The sequence below is a fragment of the Acipenser ruthenus genome, chromosome 34 (genome assembly GCF_902713425.1).
Source record: "Acipenser ruthenus chromosome 34, fAciRut3.2 maternal haplotype, whole genome shotgun sequence".
Taxonomy (NCBI): Eukaryota; Metazoa; Chordata; class Actinopteri; order Acipenseriformes; family Acipenseridae; genus Acipenser; species Acipenser ruthenus.
This window is the reverse complement of record NC_081222.1, coordinates 11,469,582-11,487,705: the sequence shown is the minus strand read 5'-3', so window position 1 is coordinate 11,487,705 and position 18,124 is coordinate 11,469,582. Positions and strand designations below refer to the sequence as shown.

Genomic DNA, 18,124 nt, shown 5'->3' with positions numbered 1-18,124 from the left:
AGGAAAATAGCTCCTAGTAGTTACTAGGAAGGCAAAATTGACACTAGCACACGTTATTAAATTTATGTTTAATGCACACAATTTAATGCACACCCATTAAAAAAACAATTACCAGTATATCACACTGTTAAACTGATATATTCGATCACACACAAAAAATACTGCATCAGAATATATGAATTAAAAAAAAAAAAAAAAATCAGGTTAGTAATTCAGGCACACAAGAATATACAGCAATGCTTACAATGTAAAAAATAAAACAAAACACTGCTTTGTGATAACTTATTTAATAGAACGTAATTATGCTTTTAAAACAAGTGTTAGTCAACTTGAACTTAAAATATGATTGCATGCCAACTACATTTTTTCAATATTTTAGCCTAGAGTGAATTGATATTTTAAATACCTTGTTGACTGCCCAGTTTGTGTGTGCAGTTTTTGGACTGCCAGGGTGCGTGATAAGTGATTTGTATTATACTAATAAACATCACACACATGGATTAAACAGGACTCCCATTGCATGGCAGCTTGATCCAGGTTCAAAGCTGGATTTAACCACGAGGTTGCAGATTTAGCCTCCAATTCAGCGGACAGTAAAACCTGCACTGTCTCAAACTGCTTCGGAATGGCAGTCTTTGTACCATCCCTGAATGTTACTTGCAGCTGAAGAATACAGCTTCTAGCCGTGGTACTGAGAGAAGCATTCAGAAATCACTGTGATTCCCGTCAGTGACCTTTACATCCATTTTACTGAACAGCACATATCACACCCCCTCACTCTGCATTGGGAGGCAACAGATTAATTGGGAGGTAATAGACTATCTGCATTGGGAGGTATGGGTGCCACTAAACTTGTGGCATGCCTGCCTATATACAAAAAAAAACACCTGAATAAATCACTTGGCACAGAGATATTTAGTAAGGGGTTAGAGGATTGTAACCAATGGTCATTCTCTGGAGAACATTTTGAGGCACCCGTGCTCATGTGGGTTTGCTGTAACCTGTCCTAACCCTAGTTTTCATCATCATTGTAGTACAAATCAAAGAAAACAAATGGCAGAGGCAGTCTGCGTTAGATTAACTACAGCTGCTGTTCCGCCTGTAAGGGAAGTGGTTATAGCTGCAGAATTGATTCTATTTTGCCCCCCATGTGTATGGAATGCTATGCAAGAGCAATTTATTGTTATTTCTTATTTCCTGATTGGTGTATCGGGCAGTGCTGTCATTACAGGCGATACCCCTTGCCGGTGAGATGAGGTTAAAAGCTCTACAGGCAGGAATGCAGGTGTTCTCTTTTGCGGTGTGGTTCAGGCTGTTAGCCTCGGCCCCGTCACACACGTGTACCGCGCAGGGTGGAGGTCAGTTCCACACCCATTTCCAATTCCTGTTCCATTTTTAAATCAATCCCGCGTCCTTCAAAACTGAACTGGAATTGAAAAGAAGCGATTGACCCCAACCCTGGTATCAAACACTACCTATCCACGTTTTAATGCGAGCCTCATCTTTAAACAATATCGCCTTTGAATCTTTTTATCGCGTCCGATACTGCTAAACGCCAGCTCAGTTTAAACAACTTCCATGGAAAATATTTAGTCTTGTCCTGAACAGAAAAAATAATATTAAAAACCTTCTAGCTTCCCTCCTGCTGCAGGTGACTTCAGAAAGCTTTAGTTGCAGCACAGCCGCACGCTGGCGAGGGCTGGTCTGCGATGCTTTCCGGAGCCCCCGTGTGGCTCCCAGCCCTGCCTCACACAGTGCGGAGGTTGAGAGCAGTGTAGACCAGGCTGGCTCCGGTGCAGACGACACACAGCAGGTTGCACAGAGAGGAGAGCCCGTGGTATCTGTAGAAGGTCCCTCGCAGGCTCTTGTATTTGGGGTCCTGCTCTCGGAGCTTGCTGTAGGCTTCCTTGCTGGTGCGCACGCCCACCTCCCCTCCCAGTCCGTGCTCCCTCTCCACCTCCTGCATGAGGAACATCGCCTCCGTCACCGAGGGGCTGAACCACTGGGCGTTGAGGCCTGCTAACAGCACGCAGGAGAAAAACAGAGCCATCTGGGGAAACAGCAAAGGCATAACCAGAACCAGTTCTTAAAGGAGCCATACACACAGTCATTTAATCACAAGCTTTCAAGACCTCTCAAAGTTCTCTTCTTCAGGTGAAAGTAGGAAAGAGAGATTGATGTTTACAAGCAGAGGTGCCCCGGTCTTTTTTAAATAGAAATATGTCAGTGTAGTTTTAAATTATTGTCAGTTTTTCTGTTAAGTATATGGAAAACTACAAAGCTGTGTGTAATTCAGTATGTTAACGTAACATTATTCAGCAGGTTTCATTCGACTTCATGAAGCAAGATTAGTTCATTCTACAAGGTGATCCAAACCTTTACACACAGCTGTACCTATCTACCTATCTATATATAGGCTGTCAATTCTCCTTGGACAGAGAGCTGAGTGCTGGTCCCTCACCTGCACAGCATTGTGTGTGTGTGTGGAGCAGCTCATCCCTCACCTGCACAGCCTCGTGTGTGTGTGTGGAGCAGCTCATCCCTCACCTGCACAGCCTTGTGTGTGTGTGTGTGTGTGTGTGTGGAGCAAGCTCATCCCTCACCTGCACAGCATTGTGTGTGTGGAGCAGCTCATCCCTCACCTGCACAGCCTCGTGTGTGTGGAGCAGCTCATCCCTCACCTGCACAGCCTCGTGTGTGTGTGTGGAGCAGCTCATCCCTCACCTGCACAGCCTTGTGTGTGTGTGTGGAGCAGCTCATCCCTCACCTGCACAGCCTTGTGTGTGTGTGTGTGTGGAGCAGCTCATCCCTCACCTGCACAGCCTCATGTGTGTGTGTGTGTGGAGCAGCTCATCCCTCACCTGCACAGCCTCATGTGTGTGGAGCAGCTCATCCCTCACCTGCACAGCCTCGTGTGTGTGGAGCAGCTCATCCCTCACCTGCACAGCCTCGTGTGTGTCTGTGGAGCAGCTCATCCCTCACCTGCACAGCCTCGTGTGTGTCGAGCAGCTCCCGGGGGTGGTACGCTGCGTAGACCGCCAGGTTCAGGAAGGAGGAGACGAGCACGCCGTAGAAATAGAAGGGGAACAGCTTGCTCTGGACCAAGCCGAAGGTGTGACGAGAGACCCCAGCCGCCAGCACGAAACCTGGGGAGAGCAGCCAGAGCAGCCCCTTACTGAGCAGCCAGAGCAGCCCCTTACTGAACATCCACCCCTGGGGAGAGCAGCCAGAGCAGCCCCTTACTCAACACCCACCCCTGGGAGAGCAGCCAGAGCAGCCCCTTACTCAACACCCACCCCTGGGAGAGCAGCCAGAGCAGCCCCTTACTCAACACCCACCCCTGGGAGAGCAGCCAGAGCAGCCCCTTACTGAACACCCACCCCTGGGGGAGCAGCCAGAGCAGCCCCTTACTCAACACCCACCCCTGGGAGAGCAGCCAGAGCAGCCCCTTACTGAACACCCACCCCTGGGGGAGCAGCTGCAGAGTTACTGCACAAGGCTCAAGATGGGAACTTTGCCGACTAGGAAAGCCCCGAAAAAATGAAATACTTCCTATAGAAGTTGTTTCACCTTTAAACGGAGGGTCTATTGCCACGACTTTAAACAACATCATCTTTTAACACGTCCCAGAGCAGACCTGGGGTCAAAAACAAGTCTAATCACAGTCACAGCAGCGTGGTGTGCTGAAATTGCAATTCCAATTCCAATGCTATTGTTCAATCAATTACAATTACACTGCAGTAATTTCAATTATAATTCCAATTACAGTAAACGGTAACATAACCAGCTCCACACATTAACATGCTTGCTCTGTTTATTCTACCAAGCGGTAATCGCTGGTACAAAATACAGGAACATGCTACAGAACGGGTCTTCAAGCAAACTGGGCCACTAACAACGGCTGCAAATGCCACTGCAATTACACTCACAATTACAATTACAATTACGCAGGTGTGCAGAGCTACGATGTTATTGGAATTGCAATTAAATACACAATGACACCCTTCCAGCTGGACCTGAGCCCGGGTCCGTCTCATCATGCTCTAGCGAGGGCTGAGCCAGGCTGAGGCACGCACCTGATACAAACGTGACCCAGAGCTGCATGCCCCACGAGCCAGCCAGGATCAGCAGATGGGTGATTTTCACCAGGTCTGTGGGTTCTCCCTCTGTAGCCATCGGGCTTCCTGTATATAAAAGACATCAGAACGAGAAGAGCCCTGATAGAAGTCCACCACAGTAAAAGCACAGAGTAATAAAGCACAGGGAAGCAGAAGGAGACACTGGTCAATTCCAGAGAGGTGTGGAATAAGACTCCTACTGCATTGCAGTATTTCCCATTCCAGCTTTTATTATGAGCCACAGCCACAGAGGTAACAAGCTCTTATTAAATTCATAGTAAAACCAGGAATGGATCAAGCTGCTATTCAAAGGGAATAAAGGAGGTTGTGTGGTCCAGTGGTTAAAGAAAAGGGCTTGTAACCAGGAGGTCCCCGGTTCAAATCCCACCTCAGCCACTGACTCATTGTGTGACCCTGAGCAAGTCACTTAACCTCCTTGTGCTCCGTCTTTCGGGTGAGACGTGGTTGTAAGTGACTCTGCAGCTGATGCATAGTTCACACACCCTAGTCTCTGTAAGTTGCCTTGGATAAAGGCGTCTGCTAAATAAACAAATAATACTTATTTCCATCTCCTAAAGCATACTTAAAACAAGACAAATCTTGGTAAAATATGGTCAATGCATACTACAACCATGGGGGGAAAATTAAAAAAAAAAAAACTCAAATTGAGAAAGTGAAACGGGTGCTTCTATTAAGAGTTTGTTTCGCGCCGCTAGTGGCAGCAGCGGGGTCAGCTGACAGTAATAATCCTAGTGGTCTGTAGCAACATCTGCCTTTTAAAAATGCGTAAACTGCTCCCGCATCCAACTTCCCACGCGTTTCACAGATTAGATAACTCCGTGAAAGAACTCGCCCCAGCCCTGGAAGGAGCTGATAATGACAAACTAACCTGCTGACAAATTAATTAACGAAGCACGTTCCGTTTCTAAACGTTTGACTCGGCGGTAAATACGGCTTGTAATGTTGCTGTTTTTCCACGTTTATACACTACTTTACATTTGAATTTTTTTTTTTTTAAATTAAGTAGCAACATTATTTTTTTTTTCTTTAAAGAGATCACCACACAAGCTGTATTTATGGAATTCGATACGTTTTGACTTCACTTTTGCGGTTAACAAAATGAGAGTCGGTTACCATAACAATATAGTTAAAGAGAACATAAGACCATAAGAAAGTTTACAAACGAGAGGAGGCCCCATTCAGCCCATCTTGCTCGTTTGGTTGTTAGTAGCTTATTGATCCCAGAATCTCATCAAGCAGCTTCTTGAAGGATCCCAGGGTGTCAGCTTCAACAACATTACTGGGGAGTTGGTTCCAAACCCTCACAATTCTCTGTGTAAAAAAGTGCCTCCTATTTTCTGTTCTGAATGCCCCTTTATCTAATCTCCATTTGTGACCCCTGGTCCTTGTTTTTTTTCTCAGGTCGATAAAGTCCCCTGGGTCGACATACCTTTTAGGATTTTGAATGTTTGAATCAGATCACGCGTAGTCTTCTTTGTTCAAGACTGAATAGATTCAATTCTTTTAGCCTGTCTGCATACGATATGCCTTTTAAACCCGGCATAATTCTGGTAAAGCATAAAAACAACAGCGAGTGACATTGAAATAACAGGTCGATGCTGCCAGTTACAAATGTTTAAAAAAATGTACAAAGAAGCCTGTCCTGAAACGAGGACAATGGCACTCGCTGTGTTTTTATACCATGAAGACTTTCCATGATTGTGGATTCTGAAGTTCATTGACTTGTGATAACCCAAGCCTGGAAAATTCCACGCCAGAACCAGTACAGCAATCACACAAGCGACATAACTTGTCGTCTACAATACGTAGTTACACATAAAATACTTATTATTATTATTATTATTATTATTATTATTATTATTATTATTATTATTATTATTATTATTAGATATTACCTCGTTATTGTAACTTTGCACCCTTGCAGCACTCCTCTCTTGTTTTGTCTGTCTTGCTCGTCTTCCGGGATCTAGACAGATAGCTCCGCCCTCAGAGCACCTTTACCAATCATGCTCCTCGATTCATGCATATTTAATAAACTATCTCAACAGGGGCCAATCATCGCCAAGCACATTTTGTCTCGCATAACCACGCCCTGTCATTGTGACGCATGGTGCTTTGCGAATAAGAAACCAGCAGGTTTTTTGGGGTTTTTTTTTGTGAAACTTGCAAAACAGGTGCGTTTGAACTTTGAAACGGTAACTGTTTACATTCCTCTTTTAGAAATAAATGCATTATTATGATAGAACTACCGATAATATATTTTTTTATGTACTGCTACTATTTCATGTATTACGCTACTTTCCACTCTATTAACGTATCATGCATTTTTTTTACTGTATATCATGCATGATGCATTTCTCTGTGTTTAATGTATTATGGATTTTCTTGCTGTTACTGCATCTTGTAAAGCGCTTTGTGATGGTGGTCCGCTATGAAAGGCGCTATATAGAATAATGATTGATTGATTGATTGATTGATTGATTGATTGATATTAAGCTTTGCATTATTCCAACGGGGAAAAACAAAACAAAACAAATGTTTAAGAAAAAAATTAAACATTTATACAAAAGTATTGATAAGCTAGTGAACGAATTCAAATATATATATATATATTGCTGTAACAAGCTGTTAAATCTATCTATCTATCTATCTATCTATCTATCTATCTATCTATCTATCTATCTATCTATCTATCTATCTATCTACATATGATAGATATATATATGTTATATCTATCTATCTATATATGATATATATATATATAGAGAGAGATTCATTGAAATGTATTACTTTTTAAATAACAACGTATTATTATTATTATTATTATTATTATTATTATTATTATTATTATTATTATTAACTGTGCATGATATTTACAGCAAGCTGTTCTATGATGTCAGCATCCTTATGCGTTCGGTATGAAACTATGATCTTCCTATTGGAACCCTGCATTGTCTTTATAATGCACCGATGAATTGGAAGGAATATAATGACATCACACTGGCAACCTATGACATCATGTTACCACAATGTGATATTTCATCATAAATGGCATAACCAAACGTTTAACTATACATATCTTTTTCTGTGTGTGTTTGCACCGATAATGTTGCATACATGTGTGCAATTTACATTCATATGGTACTCGTGTGCACATGTATGTGAGGCTACTTTTATATGACAAGTATATTAATATTACACTTTTGCCAGTTATTATTTGGTCTCCAGTGTTTTTTTTTATATATATAAAAGTTCCCCATAGTAAAGCATGGGAAAGTTGATTAAATGTTGTGAAAGAATGGTAAAGAACAGGTGAGCAATGTAAAGCACAGAGAGGTCTGGCACAGCATATTAAAAACACAAACCATCTCTCTCCAATAAGAGGCTCGATCCCGTACTTCAGTACATTAAGGATTTTGATTACAGTGTTACACACGAGCCCGACACACACATTTTTGTTTCATAGCGTTAATTATTTATTTCGACTCTGACTGGCCCTTTCATTTTAACCTCTCATCAGCACCACGGCTTCTCTGTGTATTTATTGGTATTTGTGATATTGCACACTAGCAGATGAATTGACCATTATTGATGTTATGTTGCAAAAACAATTAATATGAAATATTAATATAAAAATACACGGCAAACCAGGTTAAACTTTGGCATAACCATGAGGAAAGCAGAGGAAAAAAATACCGTGCAGATGTCCTCTGCTAAACTCTTATAAGAGAAGCCCTAGCAAAACTAAATTCTTTTGCACCTCTTGTGTTCTTGTGTTCTTAGGACTGAGTTAACTATGAACACTGAGAGACTGAGAGCCTACTCACAGCTGAGTGCAGACGAGAATGGAGACACCCGGGTGAGAAAACACACATTAAATTTTTTTTTAAAAAACGTGACTTTGCCTTGTCTCTGATAAGCAACCCTCCCTCTTCTTTGTCTTTCAGCCGTCCCCGAGCCCTGGAATAAACGGTGATGGCTTTTTCTTTATCTCCTCTGCTGGCTTGGCAGTTGTATTGTATTGCACAGTAAAATCTGGTTTCTTACCCCTTATTTGTATCACTAACATTATCATCGGTCCCCTTTAAACTTGTGCAGAATATTTTTTTTATAAGTAGCGTCAAATGACATTTTCTATTGCCTGCTAAGCAAAAGGAAACTGGATCCAGAGTGACAGATCACTAGATGGCGCTGGCTCTCACTTCTGTAAAGGACACTTTGGGCTGATCTAGCAGCTCTAAGTGCTTACTCTCTGGGAGTTTTCTATAGACTGTGTCTATAGACTGAGACGAGGGAACTCTGTCTTATAGAAACTCAGCTGTTTGAAGCACAGAAGATGTTGAAAGATGACTTGGAAGCTGTCAAAAGGCACCTGTTCGCCCAAGCGAAGGTAAATAGACCGTTCTTTCAAATATAACAAGTCAGTCAGTCACACCTCCCCCCCTCCCCCATCGCCACCCTGCAAATTAGAAATCAGAGCTGTCAGTGTGTGAGAAAGTTGCTGACCGTGATGTTTAGCAACAGTATATACAGAATAAGGAATGGCAGTGAAACAGATGAATGGAATTTGGATCAGCGATGTTATATAATGATGCTACTAGGTGAGCGAATGAAAAGAATTTGAAAAGGAGTGATTTACAGTCTGTGGGGAAACGTTTTGTGTGTCTCAAGATACATGTGAGACAGGCAGATGCACAGACAGAGAGACACCTCCATGTGCCTCTACAACCTCATACTCCCAATAACTCAGTAACCCTTAATAATGCAACTACCGTGTTTAATCTCAACTGGACAAGCACTTTTCCAGATATCTGCCAACGTGCAGCTGCCTCCACTAGACCCTGCTGCTGGGAATCGCATCCCCTCCACGAGGAGTAATAACACTGTACTACCTTAAAAAAACAAGCTAGCAGAACCAAGGGGTAATTCTGTATCGCAGCAGAGAAACCGAGAAACATCCTGATCAATAGAACCCAGCCTCACTCACAAACCCATGAACCAGTAAGGGGTTAAAATACAATGAAATAAAATGAAGCTGCTTTTTAATAAGCAAGCGATCCAGGTGGGTTATAGAGTTTGCAATAAATGGCCCGGCTCCAGCACAGCTTTTCTTCTGAAGCCCACCTTATTGAACCCCTGTTTCTTTATCTCTGACAGTCCGTGGAAGCCTTCAATCGAACCATCACCCTGCTGGAAAGAGAGAGAAGCCAGCAGTTTAACAAGATCAGAGCATTTCAAGGTAACGGTTCCAGTGGCTTAATGCACTACCCTCTGAAGGCCCAAATCCAGTGCAGTGAGTTTGTAATCTAAACCAAGACCTTAGTGGACAGAGAGACAGGGTGCTTCCTCCAGTCCAGGGCAGGCTTGAGGCATGGAGACTGAACTGCTCCCTCCCTCACCCCCTAAGAGAAAGGGTGCTCCCTCCAGTCCAGGAGAGGCTTGAGGCATGGAGACTGAACTGCTCCATCCCTCACCCACTAAGAGAAAGGGTGCTCCCTCCAGTCCAGGGCAGGCTTGAGGCATGGAGACTGAACTGCTCCCTCACCCGCTAACGATAACTATACCTTTAATTGTTGTGTGTATGTGGTATCTAACACAGCTAGCTTTAACAGACATGGTTATAATGTATTGTGAAACACTAAACTTAAAGTATGTAAGAAAGGAAAGCCAGTGTTGACCTGAGTCTGTGTCTCTGGTCACTCCTCAGAGGAGCTCCGCAGGCTAGGCCAGGTTGTGGACAGACAGAACCAAGACTCCCAGCTAGAGAAGCGTTTCCAGGCCCTGAGCCAGGAGCTGTCTGGGAAGCTGCTCTTCCTTCGAGGCCTCATTGAGCAGGGAACCACCCAGCACCTCCAAACTCCACTCCCAGGCTGCAGCCCGGGCCTACCCCTGTGTGACAGTCAGAGACAGGAGGCCCTCAATGACATCACCCAGGAGATATCCGAGAGGTAACGCTGAAGAATCTTCTTGTTTTATATTGAAAACTGCATGAAGTTTGCATGCCTTGCTTTCCAGGAAGTCTATTACTGCTTTACTTCCTGGGTCATTTCTGGTTCGAAGTATGTTATTGGCTGAAAGGATATCAGTCAATAGGGGAAGCAGCTGATTGGTTATTGACAGGAAAGAAGCCAATGAGGGGTGTGGACAATTTCACCCTCCTGGTAAAATGACACAGAAAGTGCTAGACAGAGAAAGTAAACCAGATATCATTGTTAAAGGGACTGACTTGGAAAATCCGAGTATCTGTACATTCCTGCTTCTCACCAGTATAAACTGCAACAGTACTGTAGCTCTCTCGCTGTTGTGTTCCTGTGTCTTTCACAGCAAGAAGTTCTTATGGGAAGAAATGGAGGCGATCAGGGCAGAAATTGATGACATCAAGCAGAAACTCAGCAAGTATTCCTTTATTTCCATGGCAACAGAATCGATTAACCCTTTACTGTCCTGGATCTACCAGTGCAGTTACAGGAGTTCTAGGCTAATGAAACAATTTCATAATTCCTACCACAGCCTTCCACCGAGTAAATCAATATATCCATTAGTTTATAAATACCTTTTAGAGGTGATTCATTTTGTCAAGTTGGGTGAAACCACATGACTAGGTAACCTATTCCATCCCCTCCCCACTCTCTGTGTGAAGAAGAGTCTCCTTCAGCAACATGACTAGGTAACCCATTCCATCCCCTCACCACTCTCTGTGTGAAGAAGAGTCTCCTTCAACAACATGACTAGGTAACCCATTCCATCCCCTCACCGCTCTCTGTGTGAAGAAGAGTCTCCTTCAGCAACATGACTAGGTAACCCATTCCATGCCCTCAACACTCTCTGTGTGAAGAAGAGTCTCCTTCAGCAACATGACTAGGTAACCCATTCCATCCCCTCACCACTCTCTGTGTGAAGAAGTGTCTCCTTCAGCAACATGACTAGGTAACCCATTCCATCCCCTCCCCACTCTCTGTGTGAAGAAGAGTCTCCTTCAGCAACATGACTAGGTAACCCATTCCATCCCCTCACCACTCTCTGTGTGAAGAAGAGTCTCCTTCAGCAACATGACTAGGTAACCCATTCCATCCCCTCCCCACTCTCTGTGTGAAGAAGTGTCTCCTTCAGCAACATGCTTATTTAAACCCATTTAGACCTGTGAAGTTGATTTGGGGTCTCGTTGTTTTGTCAGAGCCCCAAGAGGAGAGCTGGGTGAGGGGTGTGGATGATGACAAGGCAGGAGGAATGGGACGAGAGCGCTGTGGTCAGGTACCCTCCCCCCCAGAGAGATCTGGTTCACTCTCACCCACATCAAGTCATACCATAAAACGTGGATTTGACTAAAGTCTCTTTCAGTCAGTGAAAACGGGTTTGCATGTTACACTGTGCAGCCTTTAACAGAGCATGACCTACACCGTGATTCTAACCAGAGAGGATCTTTCAGCCAATCAGAACGCACGTTTCTGCCGTGCTTTATTCTCAGTATTGGTACAGCTGACCTGGTCTTTAAATAAAAAAAAATCATACCTCAGGCACCTCTCATGAATTCAAAACAGTCAGCCTCTAAACTGTATTCTCATAATTAATCTCCCCCCTCTTTTTTAAAGGAACATCTAAATGGACTAAATAAAAGTTGGTCTTTAACAGACAGCTTGTTTTTAATATTAACATTAAAGCAGAGTGTATAACAGAGCTACAGGACTGTGTGTGGGTTATACAGACACTCAAACGCATTAACAAACACTTGCACTCGTAATGACATTATCAATCAATCAATCAGTCTTTATTTTATATAGCGCCTTTCATCACCATCACAAAGCGCTTCATATTAACCACACAGAGGTTCGCTGTCCCATCACCCTGCATTCATCCACAGCTAAAACACATCTTCTGCACCCAACAGAGATTGAGGAGAGTTTAACGGAGTCCAGCCACACGGCGCTCCTTTCTCACCCCGCGTTCAACCCTTTCCCTTCCAGAACGAGGAGCGTCTGACTGACGGCTGTCAGAGCAGCCTTCACAACGAGGAGAGAGAGCAGGAGATCACAGCTCTGAGGTGAGAGCGACTTCCACTGCTCGATGATCAGGGGAGCAGCGAAACAGGAGCCACAGCTTTTTATTATTTTTTTTTTTTTAAACAGGTCGGCAATCATCGAGCTGCAAGAGCAAGTCCGAATCCTTCTCGTCTCCAAAAACATGCCGACCGGAGTGCGAGGTGACTTTATTAAAGGCGTAAAGCACCGTTGGTTTCTTTCTTCATGTTTGTTTGATGAAAAACCTAATTTAGTAAATGAGCCATAGTTACAATTCCAAAGGGCGGGGCTTGCAGCCAAAACTACCGTATTATCAGGAATATAAGCACACAGGGAAAAAAGATTGTCCTTTTTTTTTTACTGTATTATTGGGAATATAAGTGCATGTGTGTATTAGCCTATAGCCGCATGGCACAATTCAATAATGATGACAGGGTAAAGACAAAGGGGTTTCACTGCTTACAAACCTTTGTATTTTATATTTCTATGTTCAACTGACCCCCAGACAATCCATTGTGTCATATATATGATGTTATTAATAGTTTTTATGATCTACCAGAGTGTTTGGCTTGTCTTCTGCTACTGAACCTTTGGGGAATGTAAAACAATCTGTCAGCACAGCCTGCTTTTCCTCAGCGTGCGTTCACCCCAGTGCAGTACAATAAACGAGGTTCTCGGGTCTCTGGACCAGGCGCGGGTTGCACTTGGCCCTGTTCAGATGGTCTCCGGGCGCGGCGTGTGTTTTGTGTTTGCCAGAGAGGCGCAGACGGCAGAGAAAGCTGGTGAGGAGGGTGCTGGCGACGGGCAGCACCACGGGCGAGAGCGAGGACTCTGATATCGGCCGGGCATTCGGTCTGGCGCCTGAGAGCGAGGGACTGAGCTCCTCTGCCGAGGACATGAATCGGGCAGGCCGGCAGCAGCCCTAGTGTGGTGAGAGAGCGTGTGTGAGAGAGAGAGAGAGTGGGGGAGTGTGGAGGAGGGGCAGCCCAAGCTGGGGGCTTTACACCAAATAGTCCCCTGGAAAAGTTTTTTTTTTTTTTCTTAAATCATAATCTAATGTTCCTAACACACCAAAATTAATGAAGCTGAGTTAGAGGATAAACAAAACTTGTATTAGTTCTCATTTCTTAATTCACACACAAAACACATGCATTCATTTAGAGGACCAAAGGTGTGTTGAAGACTATGAAACATGTATCTGAATTGCTAATTACATGTTTCAGGTACAGCCGATAAGAGCTTCATTTCACAGCACATCCATACGAAGGCAATCATGGCCAGTAGTCATGTGCAAAATTATACAATGGAGCAAAAACTTTATTTCACAGAGAGTATAAAAGATTGTATTGAAACTGTGGAGGATGGCTGAAAGGATCCCACACAATTCTGCCGCGCACAACGCCATGAAATACACTTTGAATACCTAACCTGAGAGGCAGCCAGGTACAGCAGCCAATGTAACAAATCTGAGGCTGAAAGTGGAGACACAGGAAATAATATTATTATTATTATATAAAATAGTCCTAAAATAGTTAAGCTGAAGGATGAAACTGGTTTTGTTGCAAATGTTTTGACACCTGTTCCCCCCCCTCCCCAAGAAAAATTCAAATCATTTTATATAATTTTTTATTATGAATAATGCAGTTTCATAAAAATTGGCAATACATTTTGGGATTTTTCAGATTTGTTCCAGTTAGTACGATAGCACTAGTCTACAGAAATCGCTGGACTAACTTAGTAACGTGTTTTAGTCTGAAGTGTATCCCTTATAAAAGCTCACCCCTGTGTTGTTTTTTGCAGTTCCCTGCCAGTTTACTCTGTTTTGCCATGTTTATTAATATGCTTTACAGCTTCCCTATGCTTTCACTGTGCTTTATTACACTTTGCTGTGCTTTTACTGCAGCACTTAGCAAACCAGCAATGTCAGTATTTTAATTGGGTTCAGCTGTTGGAATTGTGTGCAGTTGCATGATTTATTTCATTAAAGTGGCGACTACCCGTTCTATTGCATTATCTGAGTTAATTTCAATTCAGACTCTGCATTGTTGAACTCTTAATAAAGCAGCTTGTCATTCCTTACTGTTAGATGTGTTTCCAGTCACTCTCAGTAGCTCCTGGTTGCGTTGCTTCAGTTATTGTACTCTAAACCTGCCTTTGAGCTGGTCTGGACTGATAAGCGCTGAACCATGTGACAGAGTGGGCGGGGCTAGCAGAGTTGAAAAGTCACTTTGTCACATGGTCCGAACGGAACGAGGAAGGCTGGTCAGAGAGAGAAAGAGGCAGTTAGGATTCTCCAGACAAACTCAGAGGCAGATATAGTGAAAACTGACAACTCGATACAAACGTTAAACATCAAACGCTGAAAAAGACTTCTAGTGGAAACATTTCATTGGATCTATTTACTTTCCTATTATTCCTATTGAGTGTTTAATAGTTGCATTCTCTCTCTCTCTCCTGTAGAACGAGCTGTCGGGGACACAGAAGTCTTCACACCAGTCCAATCTTCAACGCCTTACCCAAACACAGCCATTCACCTCCAAGCCTCCAATGCTCTTGTGCGTTTGGACTCTTTCAGTTCTGACAGTAATAAAAATAAAAACCCATGCCGGGCAGCACCACTGCTGGAGTTACTAGAGAGCGTTTTCCTGCTCTCATTTCACACCGACAAAAGCAGCCAAGTTAGACAAGCTTCACTCCTACACAGTGTATTTTAATGGTCTAGAGTGGCGATGTTAAGTATGCCACAAACACACTGTCAATTCAAGAGCAGAGGTGTGAAAGTGGACGACTGTGACGTATATGAAACAGTATGTACAGAATATCAGAAATCAACCAATCACAGTGCAGCATTTGCCAAAACTCCAGCACATCTTATCCTCTGTACAGAACACCGCACCTAAATCCAATACGCAAAAACACACACACTGGGTTCCGTTTAGACCCGACACACAACGTAGTCAAACATCATTAAACAAAAAGCACTTTTAAAAAAAGGTGGTCATTCGCTAGATTTCACAGGTAAAAACAGAACACCTGTGTCTAATTACTACATGTTTTCATAGTAAATACAGGTGCACTTACACAGAATGAATTATCATTTACAACGTACCAGCGTGTAAATCATTTTGCATGATATATGCAAGCACACAATTGTATCAGGAAACGGCTTGGGATTACATCATGTAACACTAAATAAAAATGACACATTAAATACATTGTAACGATGCACAGTAACTAGTGATGGGCACCAGTATCGATATTTTGATATGATATCGATAATTTCCATATCGCGATGTTAAAAAGAAATTCGCAGAGACATACTTTTTATTGCTAATACTGCTAAAAATACAAATGCAGTATAATCAAGTTTATTTTAGATTAAGATACAACAAGCCTTATACATACCAATCACAGTCATTCTCGTAGGCAAACCCCACACACTGAAGTATTATTTAACCATTGCATTCCACTGCTTGGTGTTTAGGTTGCAAACGCAATGTGCACGCTGCGTTCAGCGCTACCGGCATTACACTGAGATACACGCACATGTTAGTATATTTTTTAAAATGTGAACTTTCGATATTGTAAATGAGATTTTAAAACATTAACACATGTCTCAAAATAATGCAAAATTCAGCATGGCACCGTACTCAATACTTCAGAGGTGTCGTGAGTCAGCCTTCACACGCAGAGCAGCTGAAGATTCAATTACTTCCAGACTGGGTAGAAAATGACCAAGCCTGTGCGCAGGGAAGTAGAGAAGTATTTTGGTTTTGAGGCGGCTGATGATGGAATGGTAAAATGTAACCTTGTTTTCTCTCCATGGGAGCCAAGCGAAGCACCTCGAAGTTAAAGGAAGTTACTGCTTTTCATTTGGAAAGATCAGTGAACGAGTTTGAAATCGTGTGGTGTTATAGTTCTGTGTTGTGGAAGACGTTGATATTATTGATATAATTGTCATATCAGTAATAACATTGTAATGACGTGTAAGTACACATGTATTTACTAAGTAACTACTATATACAGGTAGTGGACAAAAAAATGGTAACACCTGGGTAAATGAGGGACACCAAGTATATTGAAAGCAAGGGCTTCCACACAGGTGTGGCTCATGCGTTAAGCAAATAACATCCCAGCATTCTTAGGGGCATGTATAAAATGCTGGACAGGCCTGGTTGCCTATAATTATAGCTAGCATGGCTGCAAGAGGAGACCTCAGTGACTTTGAAAGAGGGGTGATTGTCAGGGCGCGTTTGGCAGGAGCTTCAGTGACCAAGACAGCTCAACTTGCTGATGTTTCACGAGCAACGGTGTCTAAGGTGATGCCGGCATGGAACTCCGAGGGAATGCCATCATCAGCAAAGGGCAACAGTGGGCGGAAGCGCATACTCCAGGATCGTGATATCTGTGCATTAATTCGAAGGGCAAGGCGAGCCACTGCAGATCAATTGACTGCAAATTTCAACCTGGGGCGCGAGCAGCCAGTTTCATCAAAAACGGTCCGCCGAGAACTCCACAGCGCGGGATACCATAGTGGCCCAACGCCCTATTAAGAGACTTTACATTGGGGTTTCCATTTTTTTGTCCACTACCTGTAAACACACAGTCATTCGAAGATGCTTCATGCAAAGTGTCACCAGTAATGATTCGCTGGCTAGTTCATTGAAAATGACCAACAAATTTAAAATAATAATAATCATCACACAGACTAAAATGAAAACAAATATTTATATAAAGAAAGTAAAGATTACACACATATAAAGTTCTCTGGACTGGGTGCTGCAGTGTTAACCCTTGCTTTGCCAGTAACATTAGAGTCCTTGGAACTGCTGGTAACCATCCCCTGATAACTGCCCGCCCTTCACAGGCAGGGTCTGCTACTGATTGGCTGCCTCGCAGGCGTCTATCCAATCGCTGTACACGTCAACTGGTTCCGAGAGATCTGAGGTGGAAGTCAAGGCAAAACACAAACACAGTCTCCAGTTAAAACTGGCATAAGACCCCAGTTACACAGCAGTGTCACCCAGTCCAGGTTTTACTACCAGCTTGATCAGCCACAGTGTGTCTAGGCAACAAGCTCAGGTGTGTCTTATTAAACTCACAGTAAAACCAGGAATGGATCAAACTGCTATGCAATAAGAGTTATTTCAGGTACGGACTATACTTACTGAAATTCAAAACATGTACATCAATAACACACATCCCCATCAGAGCGATCAGTGTGATGAAAAAGCTGACTGTGATGCATATCAACAGTAGATAGAGTAGAATACGAATTAGCAATGAAATTCTTAATCACAATTTGATGATTCTCCAGATACACTTGCGTTCATAAACATAGCCCTATACTTCCCCAGAACCTGACTCTCTCTATAACCTAGGCTAAATACTGTTTCATCACAACTTGATTTCTTCTTTTTGGAGAAATGCGGTTGTGATGACACACGTACTCCACTATACCCCTTCCACAGGGGGTTTCGTTCCTAGCGAGGGACAGTACCCCAGATTCTATCTGCTGCTTTATGAACAGAGTAACCACAGGACAAGAGTCACCATCTTCCAGAGTAAGCACAGAGCAATGCTGTTGTGTTGAGGCCATTGTAAAAGGATACACGTTATTGGAGTCTGGAACTCTTCCAGACACACTGTACACGAGATCACGCCTGTGTTCCGAGTCCTCTCCCTGGAGAAGGAAACGCAAAAAGGGTTACAAACCACTTCAAACTGGAACATGACATCTTTGTTATTCACCCAGGCACTCGAGAGTGGATGTCAGTGAGCTGCCGGCCTCTGGATTAGAACGGTCAGCCCTGCAGGTGTCCGCTCTGAGCTCACCGGACGCCTGGCCAGCAGGGTTCACTGCAGCGTGATGAGGGGAAACAGCCCCTGCCATCGGCTAAAATCAGCCCCACATGCTGGGGAGTGTTGCTGTTCACTCGATTTGCTAAATAAACCAGCAATCTATTTTGG

The 18,124-nt window shown here is 43.3% G+C and overlaps 3 protein-coding genes across 6 annotated transcripts in view; 1 reads left to right on the top strand and 2 right to left on the bottom strand.

The window, feature by feature from the left end:
* Window positions 1-49: 49 nt before the first annotated feature.
* Window positions 50-6,146, bottom strand: LOC117409789 (transmembrane protein 205). 2 transcript variants are annotated; one of them, XM_059007173.1, is made up of 4 exons: window positions 6,035-6,146; window positions 4,077-4,184; window positions 2,940-3,146; window positions 50-2,050 (listed from the first exon to the last, which is right to left on the bottom strand). In XM_059007173.1, exons 2-4 carry the CDS (start codon window positions 4,174-4,176, stop codon window positions 1,668-1,670), a joined length of 690 nt encoding a protein of 229 aa, XP_058863156.1. In that variant the 5' UTR covers window positions 4,177-4,184; window positions 6,035-6,146; the 3' UTR covers window positions 50-1,667. The 2 variants fall into 2 exon arrangements, with proteins under 2 accessions (XP_058863156.1, XP_058863157.1); XM_059007174.1 differs by having other exon boundaries at window positions 2,983-3,146; window positions 6,035-6,144.
* Window positions 6,147-6,313: 167 nt separating this feature from the next.
* LOC117402124 (uncharacterized) lies at window positions 6,314-15,393 on the top strand. Its single transcript, XM_059007169.1, has 12 exons — window positions 6,314-6,334; window positions 7,923-7,998; window positions 8,087-8,111; window positions 8,450-8,529; window positions 9,297-9,378; window positions 9,847-10,087; window positions 10,464-10,531; window positions 11,314-11,390; window positions 12,101-12,177; window positions 12,263-12,336; window positions 12,911-13,084; window positions 14,615-15,393. Exons 2-11 carry the CDS (start codon window positions 7,936-7,938, stop codon window positions 13,078-13,080), a joined length of 957 nt encoding a protein of 318 aa, XP_058863152.1. The 5' UTR covers window positions 6,314-6,334; window positions 7,923-7,935; the 3' UTR covers window positions 13,081-13,084; window positions 14,615-15,393.
* Window positions 15,394-16,863: 1,470 nt separating this feature from the next.
* LOC117965540 (transcription elongation factor 1 homolog) overlaps window positions 16,864-18,124 on the bottom strand; it is a 4,899-nt gene continuing 3,638 nt past the window's right edge. For all 3 annotated transcript variants that reach the window (XM_059007170.1, XM_059007172.1, XM_059007171.1), the window contains 2 exons: window positions 17,767-17,837; window positions 16,864-17,096 (listed from right to left, as the gene is read on the bottom strand). In XM_059007170.1, the coding sequence (XP_058863153.1) occupies window positions 17,032-17,096; window positions 17,767-17,837 (136 nt within the window). In that variant the 3' untranslated portion in view covers window positions 16,864-17,031. The remainder of the gene's footprint in view (window positions 17,097-17,766; window positions 17,838-18,124) is intronic.